A 19493-nucleotide genomic window follows, 5' to 3' on the forward strand; every position below is an offset into this window, starting at 1 on the left:
GGCTTCCAAGCATGTTCTTTTTGCTGATTTACCCCCTTCTAACTCGAGGGAAAAAAAAAAAGAGTTAGGTATTTATGTATCTTAGTTTAAAATCTGTGTATTCAGCACTTCCAGCTTAACTCCCCACCACTAGAACTGGCTGTTCTTTTCTCCTTGACACCCCTTCCTTCCTATCTGTGCAATGCACAGGAGTGCCAGCTTTAGACGCTCACAGAATAACTATGCAAAGCATTAACTGTATGTTTAAAGATAACATTATTCCAGATTTTCATTATCAAAATAAGTTTAAGAGCTATTTGCAAAAGAATTACCTTGGCAAGCTCTTTTCTTAGCTCATCCCGTTCTTCTTCTGTGAGTGTTTCTGCCATACTGACTGTAGCAGCAGCATCCTCTCCAACCTCAGGTATAGAGTCACTCCTCAGCAGCCCTTCAGATTAATAAAAAGCATTAAAAGTGAGATTACCACAAGACTGCCAAACAGCAGCTAACATTAGCACACAGCTCTTTTGTCCCAGTGCACAAAAAAAACTGATGAGAGGACACCAAAGTCATGCTCTCCAACTACAGGAAGGAAACCAAAGGCATTTTATATTTCATTCTATCAAGCTGTATTAAAGCTCAATATAATGGCAGCTGCTGCTGTAATAGGAGACTGGAAACCTGTTGAGAACAACACATCTCACTGCTCTGTGAGAGAACCCAAGATGCAGAACGCTATGTCCTGACCAGTGTTTCCTACACAACCTTGCCCAGGAGTCTGTGCACACTCTAGTCTCTCATTCATCTGGCACAGAAACTCTGGAATTGCTGGAGATGCTCAAGGCCAATGCAGAGGGTCCCTCCCTTACTACTCTCTGGATCAGATTATAAAGTGCACACTGGGTGCAGCCACAAGCAAGGTTAACAACCCTGGAGAAAACTACTGCACTGCAAGTATGAACTCTGTACCCTGCTTGATCTCTCTGTCCCTAGTAACTGGGACCCCAGTGCCTAGAAGGTTGCAGGTATCAGGGAACTGGAAATAGGCTGCTGGTTTGCACCTGGAACTTAAGACAGATGGGAAGTCCAGAGACAGAGCTCAGGAATGAAAGGCTGTCGCTTCAAAGCAGGAGAGTACTGAGAAGGGATTGATAAGAATGTGCATCCACTCAAACTGCTGCCTCTTCTAAATCCAGAAACCAAAACTCTGCCTAATTTTCCTACATAAACCATAAACATCCCCATGGTTTTCCTCAACTTTTGCTTTCACAGCTTCAGGGCAAGGAAGGAGGATGATATTATTTGTATTACTACGATGTAATAACTGTAATGATTAGGTTTTTTACTCCTTACTACTTGCAGTAAGGTCATTTTAAACAACTTTTATGCAACAAGATTTCCACCAAAAGATTTCCCATTTTGAGTCTTTGTAGCTGACACTTAAACATAAAGTTTGCCAAAATCAAGGAATTCTGTTCTAATTGCAGAGAGACCAGTTTGCAGGGAGACTGCCTGCCAGAATGCTTGTGGATTCCCAGGAGTAATTCTTTATTCAAGACATAAAACAGCCTTACAGATAAAAAGAAAAAAAGCCAAATAAAAATCTTAAAATACAAGAGGAAAGAGATCAGGATTGTCTGTTAATAAAGAGCGAGGAAGAGTGTGTGTATGTGTACAAATATGTGTGTGTATATACATACACACATATATGTGTGTGTGTATGCACATAAACGTATCATTGATCTAAGATGAAGAGGCATTAAGCAACATTTCCTATTAATCACTATAGAAATTAACCATCCAGCCAATGAAATTCCATTCTCATTTCAGCAGCTTCTCATGGCACTCTATACTATCCTCTGGGAATCAAAAACTCATTAATCACCACTATGATTTTGCTGTGAGATTTCATATCAAACAACTACATCACAATCAACTGAAAAATCAGGGGAAAAAAAAAGATTCTGCGAGTCACTAAGTAGCTGTGCACATTCTGTGGAACACGGTCCTAGCAGCTGTCAAGCCAAACAAAGAAGAAACCTTGTTCTTGAATCAAATTACTGAACTCAGGTAAAACTCAATTCCACAAATTCTTTCCAAAATGGTATGTTGTCTGTCTGTATCTGTGTCCAAAACCCTTGTCCTCTAGAAGCACATTGCTACATGGACAGGACTTTTTGTGAATGCTGTTACTACCAAGTACACTGAGAAGGAAACCTACAGGAAGAAAATTAAACCTAATTCTGCATTTATTCTTGAGATCTGTGCCACGTTTTCCCAGAGATTTACATGTGTTTTCTACACAAACATGTAGGCCCTGTGGGTTTCCCAATACACTATTTTGTGTCAAAAATCTAGGGCAGTGAGAACTTCAAAGTCTAACGCCCAAACCAAAGCACAGCACTATGGCACCTAAAACAAAGGACTATGTCTCACAATCAGATAATTTTTGTTTTATGCATCAACATATTTCCTTAACAGTTAAGAATGCCACACCTTTTTGTTAAATTGCTATTTAACCTATTAATTACATAAACCTACCCTGAAGGAAAACATTTGAACTGCATTTCTCCTCCACACCCTACACCCCCTCAGTGTGTTCTACTGTGACTCCTCTCCTTGCTCTCACCTGCAGCCCTTCTGGGACCACCTGCTTGCCATTACAAAACCATTTCAGAAAGTTTGCAAGTACCAAAACCACCCTGACTCCAAGAGCATTAGCACAACCAGCTGAAAGTCTGTTCAATCTGATTATGAGGAGTCATCTGGATTAAATCACCAAAAATAGATCAAGTGAATCAACCAGTAAGAAAACATGCCAGATTGTCTCCTGCAGCAACAGCTTCCATTTGGGGAATGTAGCTTCTCTTTGAAAAACTCATTTTTAAGACTGTTTTGCTTCTTGCCTACCAAATAGAATTTAAGGCACAATGCTAAGAAGCAAGGGAATGATCTCTCCTCCCCTTCACATTCCCTGAGTTGTTAGGGAAACAGGAAATCACTGCTATTCAGAGTCCTCTATACCTCACCCTGCACAAGTGACCATGCCTTCCTCTTGTTGCCTGCAGAGCCCCTCCCATTTATTACTTTTTTGAGCTTCACATGAAGCATACTGACATCTTCCCATCAATCTTCACTCTGGCACCTCCGCTCTCTCTCCTGTCACCCCTCTGTTCCCTTTGTTCCCATTCTCCAGTTCAATACCTGCAGGACACAGGGATCATCCATACTATGGGCTAGGCTATGCTGAGCCATCTGGCCAAGGAGCAGTTTTCTACACAGCTAACAACCCACAGACCTCCACAATGGTGTGCCTACAATCCAAATGCATCCCATAAACTAGGGCTGACAGCCAGTAAGAGCCTGGCTTTGAAAAAACTTCATCAGGAAAAATGCACAGCCCACCTTAGATCTCTCTATGGGGCAAGAAACCAGGAAATCAGCAATCAGCCAACAGATGGAAAGCTTTGGCTCAAACTACTACTAAGAGAGCATTTCTCACTTGTGGTCTTTTTTTGCCAACAGAACTGTTGCTATTATTATTTTATATTGCTATGTAAAATTATTACTACAGCTTTCAACTTGTTACCCTTCGTTATGTTAGTTCTCTCGCATCATTGGATTGTGAAGAACTTAAAATTCAGTCATTTGGTACTCTGTTATAACCAAGTTTAACTGAACATTTCATGTCTCTCAAACAGAATAAAAAATCTGTTTGGGAGGAAAAAATCATAAAGACTTAGACAGTATTGAGAAAACATACCTAGCTTTAAGGTTAGGTTTTAGGTCTGTATTTCCAAGATTAACATATTTTCCCAGCACTTTATTAGAGCTACTTCAATGAACATAATAACAATATCGACAATAAGGACGTGAGCAAGTCAGTTGATTAGGACTCCATGGATCACATTCAGGGAAATGGCATTTAAGTTCCTATTATTCTGCCAGGGTAGGCAAAGCATTAGAGTAATTCAATTAACACTCAAGTTTTTCTGATTTGTGGTTTGCTTTGGCCAGTTTCAATCCAAGTTCATGCTCCATTTTGACCAGAAATCCCTACCTCCCCAGCCTAAATTCAGAGATCAGCAACAAACAGGAGCAGTTTTAAGAAGTACTTTTCGTTTTGGATGAGCAGCCTCAGGGTGGGGGTGGGTTAACCTCCACAAAGCTTTTTTTTACACTGACATGTTCTGCATGTGACACTCAGAATGAGCATTGTGGCTATCACTACACAGTTGGTAAAGCTAAAGAAAAAAGGTGTTTGTTAGAGTTCAGGAGAGCAAGCTGTTGCAAAGTTGTTATAAGACCACTCTAACATTTAAGTAACATACAGTACTACAGAGCATATTTACTCTGCAGTACATAAGAAAGATCAGATTTAAGTGCTTCCCATTTATCTCAGTGAAGAAGCCAAAGTGAGACATACTTCTTCAACCTGGGGAGAAAATTCTTGGGCTTCTCCCAAATGCTGATTAGACATTCATTCAAAGCAAATGAAAAAGAAAATAAAGCCCAGAAAAGGCAGTGGTAATGGTGATGCATCATCACCTGACACTGAGAGCTGCTTCCCCTCTCCTTTAGAAGAGCTGGGAGAAGCAGTAATTGCAGAAGTGAATGCTGACCATTGTTTCCCAATAGCTCCTGGCTCATCAACTTCACAGAGAGGGTTGTTATAGTTCACACAGAGGTTCCCCAAGGGATGCATGTTTCTTTAAAATTTTAAGTAACAAGCCCATTTAAAAAAAGTTAACACCTGTGTAACTCTGCTTTGCTACACCTGAAGTAGGTCTAAGCTTTCTATATTTAAAATTACTTTGGAAGATTGCATCTGGCAGCAAGAAATGGAAAGGAATGACGACAGTAAAACCAGACTAGGATGCATTGGGAGGCACAGCTATACGTGTTCTGTACAACAGGCTACCAGCAAGAAACTCCTAGGGTTAAGCATTAAATGGATGCCACTGCAGCACAGCACAGGGCAATCCCAGTGCAGTTCCTATCTGCAGGGGGAAGGTTTGCAGCATTTTAAATGCTAGGTGGAATGGAGTAAAGGTTTTAGAGGGCATTTTTGTTAATCAGTGAGATTTTCAGTATTAAGGCAAAAGCAGATTTTAGACTATCCAGAGCTCTGAAGTCCTACTAAAAATGCAATTTCTACCTCTTCCCCCCCAAAAAAAATTCTAATAGTCAAACTAGGCAAATTATTCCAATCTTGCAGAAGTTTTGTTCCTAATTGTTCTTGCCATTTCATTTTTCCTCAAACTGCATTTCTGCTGAATAAATAACAAATAATGTAAAGCTGGTAAATGTATAACACATAAGACATTATCTACATGACACACTGAAGCTAACACACTACCAGAATTAACATGTGGCCAACTTTTATAGATTTTTAATTTGAGAAGTTTTACAGGTATTAACTGCTAAGCATTTCATGAAGAGATTTTAAGGAAAGAAGAGAAGGCAGTTACCAGACTTTGCCAGTGTAGGTGATCCAGGTGGAGAAAGGTTTATGCCAGGCGACAAGTAAAGATAATTTCTGTTCACTCCAGCATTGAAATCGAAGGGTGATTTGTAATCCTCATAGAGATCCATGCCAGACAGTTCAGTGCGTGCAGCCATCCTCCTCTTCCACTGAAGCATTCATCTTCGCTCTCTGGGGCGACCCAGACAGCAGCATTCAGAAACCCTCCATTCCTCCACATGACACTCCCTGTGCCTCCTTGGAGAATTCAGCTCTGCTACATATGATAGAGCTGCCTAGCAAGGGACTTCTTAGCCATCCTGGAGCTGCTGCTGTTTACATGGCACAAAGTTAAGCTCCTGTAAATTTGTAACTGAGACTGGACTTAAACAGACCGTTCCTTTAACAAACATTCACAGTGCACCACTCATGGCTTCTGGAAGAGCCTTGGTCCTCTGCAGAACTGCATCAACTGTGTTCAATCGTTTAAATAGAAAAAGGTCAGCTGACTGCAGCTACACCAGGATATCCTTAATCTTCTAGGACACAAAAGGATTACCAGCCGTAATCTATCCTATATACCATCTGTGTTGGACTTTTTCCTCTGATTAATGGAAAATTCTGTGCACATAGCTATTTCTCCAGCTGCTTCCATCAGTGTAATAACCACTAGTGAGAACTCGGTCTCTGCTGCCCAGGTATCACACCATAGTGCAAGTTGAGAATAGGAGAGAGCAGCACTCCTCTCTGAAGGCTGGCCTATAAACACCACCTAGGCTTATTGATGAACCTTCTAATGTGCATTATGACTTTCTCTCATGAAGCTAAACATATCTGGGTCTGAGGGGGTTTTGTTTGGGGGAGGGGGTTGTCAAATATTTACGAAGTACACTGTCCTATGTCCTTGGTGCTTCAACCAGCATTGTTTAGAGCAGCCAGTAACAGCAGTAATACATTGTCTGAAATGTATTTATGTTTTGACACACACCCCATAAAGAAAGATCAACTTACATAAGCCATCTGACTTCATGCCAGGCCTTTAAGATTCAACTCTGGGAAGCAGAAATGCTTCTTACCTAAAAGAGGCACTCAGCACAGTTTTGCAGCACTTCACCACATTGTTTTATTTTTATTTCAAGGTCAGCTTCCTTCATTGAAAAAACACAAGGCTATTAGCAATGTGGATCACCTTTAGAGCTGAGCAACAATTTCCTCCCAAACCCCACACCTTCACCTGGGATCCTCACTGCAGCCTGCACGCAGAGGAGCATAATCAAATGGGAGTTAATATTTTCCTGCACAGTAAGGACAGAGCCAATCAGGCATTATTCCAAAGAAGTGAAGGAGCCTTGCAGCATTCCGAAATCAAGTCCAAGCAAAGTAATCCCTGGGCATATGAGAAGAAAGCACATCCCTTCTGGAATTTTAACTTCCTATTTCCACTGCAGTCAGTCAGTTGCCACAGGAACAGACCTTCCAGCTAATTAAAAAGCAGATCCTTTAGGCTAAAGACCTACATTCACTTCTGCAGGTGCAGAGTACCTGCAGGCTCATAACAATGAGAGTGCTGGAGCCTGAAACACAGGTCTCTGCTATTTTCTAAACCCACTGAAAAGAAGAAAATAGAATGCCCTCCTGCATTTCTGACACGTGGCTGTGACATCTGCCAGAAATACTGCAAAGTTCACCTGGCAAAGGTCAAAGATTTGGCCACAGATTGTAGTTAAAGCATCCAGAGGCAGCAGAGAACTGTAACACAGCTACAGTAATAAGATACTCAATTAATGAAGTTTGTTAATATGAACAGCTACAAATTGTACTTTGCAGTTTTCCCTTGTATAACTCAGCAGTCAGGGGCTGCCTTCTATGCAAAAGGTTCAGGCAGCAGTTGTGCTAACTGGGTTAGGCAAAATGACAAGTTATCAGATGTGGCACACAAAGAGCTGGGTGTTTTCTACCATCACTCTCCCAAAACAGAGATAGAGAGAGAGAGAAGGGGAGGCTACACCCTAGGACTTTTTCCTAACCCTAGATAATCATTCACTTTAACACTGGTCAGTGCTAGCTGGCTACAACTACAAGTAGCTATTCTAGGAAAAAGAACCCCTTATGAAAATCTGTTGATCCCTGCTAACAATCAAGAATACAGTTTCCTAGGCATTTCCTGAAGCAAGCATTACAAAAATTCCCTATATTCAGATTTACCCACCATTCAAAAAAATCTGGTACTCCTCCTATATCTTTGTAGTGCACAAGTTGGTTTCATGTCCCTAGATACATCTGGGTTGCCAGTCTCAACCACTGACCTGGCCTGCCACCCCTACTGACAGAAATCTGTATGGGCCAAACTCTTCAACACCTCTTCAGTGTAGTCACAGACACATACAGGATGTGGCCCACTGCTGGAACATACATTTGGCTTTCAGGGAAGATTTGCTGAATTACAAATCTGAGCCTCCACCTGAGAGGCGGAATTCTGCTTTTGTTCGTCCTTATGCATAGCCTGAGCACAAGCCCAAGTCACCCAAGACAATCTCTAGTTTTTAGAAATATTACAGAAATATTACTGTTCTAAGGTAATTGCCCAGAGAGGGACACCATGCAAGTGGTCCTTACTTCAAGTTCCTCTCTTTGCTCAATTATAGTGGCCATACAGATGGGTTGCTACAGCACCTACCAAACACATCACCTAAACACATCAGCCTCCTGCTCTCTTACCTGCTGGAGTTTACAGGAGTGTTGCTCCTCACTTTTCTCAGGTACAAATCCTACCTGGTGATGAAGGAAGCTGTTTTGCTGAACAAGCTCCTTCCTCATCACTTAGGGAAATCTGATGGTCTTCAAACTGAAGTATAAGTCAATCTCTCTGTAGAAAGAAAGGACTGCAGTCCATCCTTCCAAATCTACTGTAGGACAACTTCTAGGCTGTCATTCCAAACTCATCCACTTCAGAGAAGACAATCTCTAGTTTTAAGAGATCCCCTGCCAGCCATAACAATCATTTTATCTGCTTCTTCCCCAGAAGTTTCTTAGCACATCCAGGGATTCAGGGCAGAGCAAGGCAGGACTCCCCCATACTGCCCAGAGCCAGTCTAAAGAAGATAGGTTCTGCTCCCTGTGGTGCATTTAGAGGACAAATGAATCCCTCTCCAAGGGATTTTCTAAATTCAAGTGATGGCCTAAGGAAACAAAGCAGGATGGGGATGACAAACAGCAGTTGCACAGAACCAAAAAGCAACGTCTTTCTCTGCAGTTTGAAGTTTTCTGACCACTTTAGCAGCTCTTGACAGTCACAGCAATCAAGATTTCTGTACACTATGAAAACAGGCACATTATGAGGCCCTTCTAAATGGCCCTCCCATGACCAAAATATCCTGCTGGATGGGCTTTCTCTCCTTCACAATAATTCAGAGCACTTGCAGCTGGCTGGAGGTGGAACTGAGGCTGTAGAGCCATACCCTAATAGATGGATGCTGCCTTCCCAGGGCAAATCACACACATTTCAGTGCTGAAGTTTAAGTTTAGGCTTCTGTTACATGGCTTAGAGTAATTAACCATGAATCCTCAAGTATCTCTGTCCTTTGCCCTGCATTGCAAATTCAGTTTTACTGTGTACCTTGGTTGTTACTGCAGATACCAGCTGCAAGGCAGTACCTGCAATGATCTTGGAGCCTAAGGAAGGAACTGTTCCAGAGCCAAGTAGCAGTGGTTTTTTACTTACTATGCAAGAGATTAAAACCCAAGATTTTGCCGTTCCAGAACAAGCATTCATTTGCCCTTAACACCTCAGGATAACTTAGAGATTAGTACTTAAGTCATCTATGGCATTCAGAAGCTGTCTGAGAGATGGCACAAAGGTAGATACCTTCTGTCAAGGATGCTTGAACCAATCACTGACAAGTTCAACTGAATGTCACAAAGTGTCTGAGGAAGGCTTGGCAAGCCTCAGCAAAGCATTACTATCACAATTCCTACCATTAACCATGTTGTAATCTCCTCTTAAGGTTACAGAGGTGTAATCTCCTGCTAAGGTTACAGAGTGTACTTAAAGCTTTCCCATGTAACTATTTAGCATTAACAGTCAGTACAGATTGTGCACCTCATGAATCATAAGGAAGGGAACTCCCTCCACAGCTAGAAAAGCTGATAAGTTTGAGCCAACACCGTTCACCAGATATTTGCCTGCTTAGTCTCAGGTGTGGTTCTTTCTTCAGCTAGCACCTGCTACCCAGGTCTGCAGCTTCCACCTTAACCTAAGGCTCTAGCAACAATTTAAGCAATGCAATATAGTATTGAAGCACTTCTACCTTGATGGCAGCTGAGCAAGGATAGGATGCTATGGTAGCCTTGTGGAGAAGCTGCTTTTCCCACATATAGGTCCAGCAGAAAAATAGTTTGTTTATACATGGAAACTTTATATCTCTCTTTCCCTACAGAAATAGGATGAAGTTTCCTGAGTAAGTATGAATGAGTACCACATCTGGGCTTTGAAGAAACTGAGCTATGTATTCAATTTGTTTTAAACACTACCATATTCAGTAGTGTTTAAGACAAACAGTTAAACTCAGGAAAGGCTACCACTCATGCCTCAGGATTGGAGGAATGCAGAAGCTACCCTAGGACATGATCTAAACAATATTTTGGACAAAGCTATCCAAATAACCAATCCACAAGATCTGCTCTGAGTTCTGCTGTTACACAGGCACCTTCACCACATTGAACATCCTGTGTTTGTGTTCTGATTATACCCGGAGCTGCCAAACTTGTGCACCACAGCTCATACTTTTGGCCAGGCTATCATGACTCCAGCACTTAATCAAGCAAGCAAAAGAAAATGGGGGAAAATGATAAGAAGACTTTGTTGATAAAGAGGGGGAAGAGGTGCAAGAAGCATTTGCTCTGTGGGGGCATAGCAAAAAGATTCAGTCTCTTATTTCAAGGTTGCCTGTGAAGATTCAATTGCCTTCTCAGCCTATACTTGGTTTAAATTTCAACTTCTGTCTGCTAAGAGGCAAGATTGATAAGAGGCCTTCCAGTAAGTCTGTCTGGGGCAAAGACTTACCAGACAGGTGGTCTTCCACCACCCCCATCTTTCCTCGGTAGATCCCAATCAGGCAGCAACAGTCAGGCTCCTCTCCCCACTCCAACCGAGTTTTATATGGCATAAGCCATTTTAAGAGCCATAAATCTACTTAAGCATCTTAAGCCAATCTAGATTCTGTAGCATCAATTTGATCTTAAAAGTCTTACCAGTTTACAGACAAGTAAAGCCTTTCAGCACCCGATCTGAGGCCTTAAAACTGTATTAAGAGAAAAAGATGCTGTGAAGCAAGAGGACAGAAGCCCAAAGACTAAACAAGCCTGAAATTTGTACATTAGTGCTCCTATTTTCACATTGCGCTCTCTCCCCTTCCTTTAACAGCAGACACTTCTTTCAGTCCCCTGAGATTTGTGCATGACATGAATGGAGCTGCACAGCTACAGCAATTCCTGAACAGTACAAGCACAGGCTTCTGCAACCCTGTTAGTTATGGTCAGCAGAATGTGGCTGAAGGGGTTAAGTGTCTGCTGTCTTCTAGCAGATCAACACAACACCATGATATTAATCTCAGTACTTCAGCCTCCCCCACATGCTTGTCTCTGGACAAGCTCTGCCTGATACAACTACATCATTCAGTACAGTTCTTTGTACAGAAATATCTTCTCCAGCACCTTCTTTAGCCTAAGTGCTGCCTTCAGTCACTGTTATTAAAACAAACAAAAAACCCAAAGAAAAAGCCCCCACCAACAACCACCACCTCTTTGAAGATGTATCTCCCTGCAACACAAACACTTGCAAATGTTACAGGTAGGGATTAGGGGTTGCCAGTGCTGCTCTTCTCTGAAACCAGAGTCTCAGCCCACGGTATTTCAGACAGCTGACGCACGTCTTGGTGAAGGCAGCAGTTCTTGTCTCTCCTCTCAATCCAATTATAAACTCAGACTCATTTCCTGAGCTCTTGTGAGGGAGTACATCCACGCTCCAGCATATCCTATGACTAGACAAGCTGATACTACAGTAAAATACTTAACCCATTCATGTCAGACAAAATTCTCTATATTTGCACATATTCTCTACTGCCTTGCAAGGGTTTCAGCATTTAGAAGATTAGGCAGAAATCCCAGATTTATGACAAAGTTGTGTGTCTCAAACAGTGCTCAAAGCTCATGTTTGTCAGCTCCAACAGTAACAGGTGAAAAGCTTTCCGATCTATGGAAAAGGACCAGGCCAAAGGACAGAGTACCACCCCAGAACCAGTGATCAGAGTTTGCACTGACTTTGGAGAAGTCAGATCAAAACCTGCAAACACAGAAGAACATTTCCAAGTGAGATTAAGAGAGTCAAAACACTGTCAGGTAGATTTTAGAGGAATGTGTTTAGTTATTTCACTTCAGCCACTTATCCCAGTCATGCTGCCATTCTCTATAGACTCTGATCCCTCAGGCAAGAGACTGACCCTGTCAAAAATGTAAAGAAACAGTGCTGAGCTGCAGCTAGATGATAGCTGGAAAAGATTAGGAACACTGCAGTGCAGAAATGGGATTGTCTCAAGCAAAGTTTCAGTATGTAACCTTGCAATCTAATTAAATGTTTTACTTGAGTGACTCTGGAGTAACTTCCAGCCTCCCTCAGAAGACAAGACTACTTTTCTGCACTCTTAAAGCAAACCTCCCTCTTTTAACACAGCATCCCAAAGCCTCCATTTCTGAAAAGCAGCTCCAGAAAAGTCCACCATCCCCAATCTATGTTACCAGGTCCCACCATGAAATTGATACTGAGGTTCTAAGAACAAAGCAAATTCAATTACACATTAGGCTGAATTACATATTATATATCTAAAATTAAAACCACCAAAAAAAGCACCCTCTGTAGTCTTAGCAGTACCTTAATAATACCAACAAAATCTTCATTGCTTGTGGGACTCAGTAGTTCCCACCATATAATTCCCAAGTTGATGCCTGAATTTGATGTAGCACAGAAATTCCATCATTTACTATCAAGGGCAGAAGTACAGAAGCAACCAAGCAGCACACAATTTGATGCAAGCAACAAGAGTTTAGGGTAAGTACTTCACAAAATCCATTTTTGAAGATATTCAAAAGCCATCTGGACATGATCATCAAGGTGGACATAGATATCAAGGACCAGTAGTCTTTAATATCTTTACTGATGACACAGATAATGGCATCAACTGCACATTAAGCAAGTTTGTAGATGATCCAAAGCTGCACTGTGTAGGTGACAGAACAGAAGGACAAGGCACCATCCAGAAGGACCTGGAGAAACTCAAGAAGTGGGCCCATGAGAACCTCATCAAGTTCAACAGGTGCAAGTGCAAGGTGCTGCACCTGAGTCAGGGCAATGCCAGATATAAGTACAGGCTGGGAGAAGTCCTTGAGAGCAGCCCTGCAGAGAAGGATTTGGGTGGATAAAAAGCTGGACATGAGCCACTAGTGTGTGCTTACAGCCCAGAGAGCCAAACACATCCTGGGCTGCATTGAAAGCAGAGTGACCAGCAGGTCAAAGGAGGTGATTCTTCACCTCTACACTGCCCTAGTGAGACACCACCTAAAGCAGAGCAACCCAGCTCTGAAGTTCTCAGCAAAGAAGGGCATTGACCTGCTAAAGCTGATCCAGAGAAAGGTCACAAATACGATCTCTCTACGAAAGATCCTACAAGGACAGGCTGAGGAAGTTGGGGTTGTTCACCTGAAGAGGACTCCAGGGAGGCCTCATTGTGGCCTTCCAGCACCTAAAAGGGACTTGTAAAAGAGGAAGAACAACTTCTTACTTTGTAGGTAGATAGTGACAGGACAAGGGAGAACAGTGTCAAACTAAAAGAGGAGAAGTTTACATTAGACATCAGTAAGAAATTATTTTCTCAGAGCGTGGTCATACACTGGAACAGGTTGCTCAGAAGTGGTAGATGCCCCATCCCTGAAAGTGTTTGAGGCCAGGTTAGATGAGCCCTGAGCAACCTGATCTAGTTAGTGGGGGGCTGCCCCACCCTGCCCATGCCTGGGGGTTGAACTGATGAGCACTAAGGTCCCTTCCAACTCAAACCATTCTGTGATATGGTTCTGGTGGGCAACCAGCTCCAGGTGGCTCTGCCCTAACAGAGGGGTTGAACCTCTAGAGGTCCTTCCCACCTTAACAATCCTGTGTTTAACACAATGGCTGTTACAAGTCACAGGCTGCTCCTCCAGATTCTCCAAGGATCCTCCAGGGACCTCTCTTCTTCAGGAACACAAGGGGTCCTGGCACCCTGCCTTAGGGCAGGTCTGTGGCCTACCCTTCATCCTGTGAAGTAAATTTATAAATACCTACCTGCTGACAGAATAAAGTTCCATTTTCTCCCACACTTTCTAAACTGAGATATAGACAGAGACCTCATGGGAGACTTTTCACTTCTTTACTTCTACCCAGTGCACAGGAGTATTATGACAGCTGACAAGCAAAGCAAAAGCATTTGCAGCAGTAGAGACTGCTGGTTTCTCTTATGAGGCTGCAGGAAAAAGCTGAAAGATTCTGGGAGAGGAAAAAAGTCTCCTGTATTTTCAAAAAAGGGACAGGCTTACATTTCACTCACTAAATGAATGAGCAAGCAACTTTTTGGGCCTGACATGTGACTCCAGACACAGAAGCAGCTCTTGGAAAGTACAAAAGCCATCTACTTCCACCACCCCTTCTCCAGGAGGGAAGTGAATGTATGCTTCTGCAGCAGAAAGAGTTCACTCTTGTACAGAAAGAAAAAGTTGCAGTAGACAAATAAACTATCCATGTCACTGAGCTAAAGCTGCCTTTCAGCAGGAGCCTCTCCTCCTTTTACCCTTTATCAATTGTAGAGACCAAGGAAACTAGGCTCAAGTTAAGCCTTTGAATTCCCTTCTCAGACTCCTCAATTTATTTTTCATCCATTCCAGTGCAGTTTCCTTTACTCCTCCAGTAACTCTCTCTACCGCATGCTCTCAGGTTCCCCAAGCAAAGCTCCTCAGCCCAGAAAAAAGCTGCTACAAAAGCTTCCAAACACATGTCAGTTCACCTAGAGATGTCAGCTTGCCCTTCAGAAGCACTGGGAGAGTCACTTCTGCGCTCAAGACACAGTAATTCTTAGCACAAGCACACAAATCTCCCCAAAATAGTCAGAGCACACTAATCCTCACGTGAGCTTCCACAAAGGATGCACACATAATACCAAAAGGAGTGACATTTTCTAGAAGTACTGCTAATTTTACCACACACAAGTTAGTGGTTGCATGGTTAAGGTGCACTCCTGCTGTAGCCTGGCATCTTATTCTGCTATCCATAATAAAGATCAGCTTTTTGCTTAGCAATAATGGCAAACCACCAGATTTTTTCCCTTCTCAGGACTTGACTAAGTAAGTTTACAATTTTGACTTGTACTGTCAAACAAGTGTAATTACATAAAACTTAAAGTACAATTTCTCAAAGGCAAGCAACTGCAAGTAGCAAGCTGTATAGAAATCCTATTAACATTTCTGCTCTTGGCTTATCTGAGAGCATAGCATGAAATATCTGTGAAACTGTAAAACTCTGCCTAGTCAGCAGCAAAGTGCACTAGTATGATAAATTCACAGACATTTAGCCCCAGAAATGTTTCAGCTCATAAGAACCTGCTCCTGATCCCCCTTCTTCAACCAGTCAATTCACACCTTTAGACCAGTAATGGGCTTTGCTACAAACCCTTCAGAGAATCAGCCTGTTCATGAGGTACCTAAAAGCTGACAATGGACACTGAGCCAGTTACAGCTTATCCAAGCAGATAAGCCCATAATGAAGACAAGCCCTTATTATTCATCTACATTTCTCACACTGCAGAGTTTCAGTGCACCCTCCTAAACTTAAGGAAGTACAACCTAACAAAGCAGTGCTAATGGCACACCACCAGACTGCTGATATAAAGTACTTGTGCAGCAGATCACTATTACTGGGAATCTCTCACTTGAAAACCCAGAATAAGCTGTGTTGTTTTCCGTGCAGCATCAAACAAGACACATTACCTACTCCTTTATAGTCCAGCACTTTACCAGTCACCCATTCAACTGTGCAGTGCTTGAAGTGTCCTGTTCCAAATGGAGTGTGCCTGCTGCTTGCCCCTACTGCTAAATTCCACATCCAGCTGGGAGGCACCAATTCCTACAGTGCTTCCAAACGGATTTGGAGCAATAGCTATCACTACTTAAAGGATCTTGGACACATCCTGCCAGGCTTGCAAATTGGACAAACTCAGGATGTGGGCTTGAATACTACTGCACTGCTCTTAATCTCATTTAACAGATAAGAGAGAGAATCCTTCAGCTGTGCATGCAGCAACCAGCAGCAATTCACTAACAAACCAACTGCACTGACCAGCTTTTCTTTCTAATATAATGCAGATAATGCATCAACCTTTAGATTATTATGACCACTGAAGTTGCCATTATATTAATAAGTACTCTGAGATTTTATCCAATTGATATGTCCTTGACTGACTTTTAATGCTGCTTGAGCTGAGTAAATCCTGTTAAGAGACATTTGCCCCTACTTCAAGTCACACTAGGACAGTAAATTAAATGAAACTGTTAGCCTGGAGAGATACTGCTGTCACATAAATCAACAGGCAGTCATAAAACACTAATCACTCCAAAAGCTGAAGGTGGCAAAGATAAGGGTCAAGCAAGTTTGTCCAGTGATGATTCCACAAAAAGACATAAAGCTTTAAAGGACTCCCAGGTCCTAGAAGACTTGAGCATACCTGACTCCATCAGATCAGACTTTGGACATGAAATGCTACTTTTTGCTGCTGGGTGACATTACCAGGCAACCTGTATTTCCTTTTTAACAACCTACACAGGTCCAGATCATGAAAGTACTAATCTCTCAAGATTTCCAAGCAATATTAATATATTTATGCACCATCTAGTTGTGTTCCAGCCTATTCCATACAAAGGAAAGTTCTCCTAAATATCAGCATGCTTAGATAAGTGTCCAGCCTCCTCATTTATATTTCACAGCAAAGTAAGTAGAATGAGTTTAACCATTCATTTTACTGAAATATATGATAGTGGACAAAACTGGAAAGACCTATCTAATGCACAGAAAGTCAGGCAGGCAGTTTTCCTGATTCCGGTGCAGTTGATGTGATGAAAACTACAGGGGGAGGAAAGAAGTGCAGGTTTAAAGGAGAAAAGTTTGAAAGATATTGAGCTTCGTCTCTAAAAGTAGACAGAAAATGAAAGAAAGGAAGGGGAGGAGGTGACTGGGGTTATTTTTAGTTTTATGTGGGTTTGGTTGTTTGTGGGTTTTTTATGTTGGGATTTGTGGTTGGGTATTTTTTTTTTGGTAAAGAAAGAACACATCCACTGATTTTAGTAACCAGCTGCTCCAGAACTGCACTGTTCCACAAGTTTCCTCCTCCCAGTATTTGACCTGAAACAGAGCATCAGTGCAAACTCCAAGAACAAAGCTTTACACTGTTATGGGAAATCTAAGTTTAGCATCACTCCCTATTGCACAAGCTAATTCACGACACAGCTCATTTCACAACTGTAAATGTCAAGCAAAAAAAATACATATATTCATAGCCATTTGAGTACTGGTCATGCCCTAGTTTAATGGATCCACTGTGTTTAAAAGATTACTCTGGTAAACTTTTCAAGCTTTATGGCTAAGGACTGCTCTAGCTGGTACCCAGGTTATTGTTAAATCAGATTTGGCACATCACAGCTCGGCCATCAGCACAAAAACCACTCAAAATAACTCAGAGCTTAAACAGCTATGAATATATACTGCTAGTCCTCAGTTGTCAATCCACAAGTGTGCCCTGCAGCAAGGAGCTGTAAAACAGCACTATTACTAAGAAGCCATCACATCCCTCAGAAATGCTGTTGGCACCACCTTGCATGAAGGGCAACGAAGGCCTCTCCAGTAATATCACCTTGGAACAGGAAGACTAGAGAAGTTATTTTACTTTGCACTTGCTCTATCCTTAATTCATCAGTTTTCCCTTCTAAAAATATTAAAAAGTTTTCTCAGCTCCTCTTGACAAAACACAGAGGTCTTGCTTTGACTTTTGTATCCCTCTTCTCGTATTTTCACTTTCTCAGAAGTTACTTTTGAATAGGAAAATACTCTTCATTGGGGATGGGAGGGAAGTATGTTTTTGGGATTCACCAAGGTGAAGCTTGGTCTTGAATTGTAAATAAGAAACAGAAGCATACTAAAGACTTCATGTATTAGTGTGCTAACACAGAATGAAAGTCTGTACATTCATTCCAGTAAAGCTCTCCCTTTTGCCATTTATCCCAAAAACACTTCCTCACTACAGAGAAAGTACTCAGCACGTCACTCTACTAATTCCGTTGACACAAGTTGTTTTCCTTCTTACACAATCTCCAGAAATCTGTCATGCCAAAAAACCTGCACAGTGACAGGCACAGAAGCCAATCGAAACCACTCAGCTTCAAAGCAGGAACTCCAACAGGCTTCACTTGCTACTGTTCAGAAATGTGCAGAAACTAATTCTCCCTGCTCACCACTGCTCATGAACCATACTACTCATGTTCATCTGCAATTCACACACAAAGGCAGCAAAGCAAGATGCGCCAAATATCCTTTAAGGGTGGTGTAAATTTCCCAGTTAAAGATTTGGTCAGTATCTGTGTTTTACCATAGAATGGTTTGGGTTGGAAGGCAACTCCAGTTCCCCTGCTAGGGACATTTTAAACTAGATCAGGTTGCTCAGAGCCCCGTACAGTGTTTCCATTGGACCTTTCAAACATCCAGTGGACCACCAAAAACTTCCAATGTTTTGAGGAATCAAGCATCCACCACCTCTCTGGACAATCTGTTCCAGTGTTTCACCACCTTCATCATAAAAAAATTCTCTATATCTAGTCTGAAGCTACCCTCCCCTTCAGCTTAAAACCCCTTGTCCTATCACAACAGGTGCTGCTAAAAAGTCTGTTGCCATCTTTCTTATAAACCTCCTTCAACTACTGAAACAGTGCAGTAAGATTTCCCTGGAGCCTTCTTTTCTCCAGGCTGAACAAGCTCATCTCTCTCAGCCCTTCCTCATATAATAGGTGTTCCACCCCTCCAATGATTTTTATGGCCCTCCTTTGAACTTGCTTCAACAGGTCCAAGTTTTTCCTGTTCTAGGGAGCACAGAACTGGACACAACACTCCAGGTGGGATCCCATGAGATCCAAGAAGAGGAACAGAATCCCCTCCCTTGACCAGCTGGCCACTGCTGCTTTTGATAAGGCCCAGGATGTGTTATGGCTTTCTGGGCTGCAAGTACACACTGTTGACTCATGTCCAGCTTTTCACACACCAGCACCAGCTCTCTCTGCAGGTGCTCTCAATCCCTTCATTCCCCTGCCTGCACTGATACCACAGGTTGCCATAACCCAGAATAATTTACAGGAACAAATTACACACCTAAGAGTGAGAACAACTTGCAGCTCAGAAGTTGGTGTTTTAAGCAATGCACCCAGAGGGGAGCATTAAGCAGAAGGCTCACCTACCATTGCAGCTAGGCTCTGAGAGCACCAACCACCTTCCCTGCAGCTTTGATGGACTGTTAAAACCAAGTCCTCAAAACCATATTTGAACCTGAAGGATCCCCATACATACACCAGCAAAACCATGAAACTCCTGCTTCTTTACAGAAGCGCCTACTCTGTATTGTCCAACCAACCCAATCAGTGGGCAGTTAGTGCAGCCCAGCACACAGAGGCCACGTCCTGCAATACATGCAGCAACTCTCTGGGCCTTGTTACGTGCCTGGTGAGCAGCTGGCTTTTTCCTCCTTTGATATTAAACAAGTTTATATTGAAGGTCAGCACTGCTGGAAATGAATAATCAAGACTGTATTTGCAGTAGACCAATTTCTGCAGAAAAAGTCAACTGTTAGAGACACCACAGTCCAAAACAAAATTCTTCTCCCTACACTGTCGTTATAGGATACAAAAGAACACACACTCACACCGTTCTCAAGGTGAAAGA

At 42.3% G+C, this 19493-nt stretch overlaps 1 protein-coding gene across 6 annotated transcripts in view; it reads right to left on the reverse strand.

The window, feature by feature from the left end:
• TPD52 (tumor protein D52) overlaps positions 1-19493 on the reverse strand; it is a 41275-nt gene that overhangs the window by 11837 nt on the left and 9945 nt on the right. For 2 of the 6 annotated variants that reach the window (XM_054639169.2, XM_054639177.2), the window contains one exon: positions 312-427. In XM_054639169.2, coding sequence (XP_054495144.2) covers positions 312-427 — 116 coding nt within the window. Of the gene's footprint in view, positions 1-311; positions 428-5450; positions 5869-19493 lie in introns of those variants that run through there. The other 4 variants (XM_054639150.2, XM_054639161.2, XM_054639142.2 and 1 more) reach the window with 4 other exon arrangements.

Source organism: Agelaius phoeniceus, chromosome 1 (genome assembly GCF_051311805.1).
Source record: "Agelaius phoeniceus isolate bAgePho1 chromosome 1, bAgePho1.hap1, whole genome shotgun sequence".
Taxonomy (NCBI): domain Eukaryota; kingdom Metazoa; phylum Chordata; class Aves; order Passeriformes; family Icteridae; genus Agelaius; species Agelaius phoeniceus.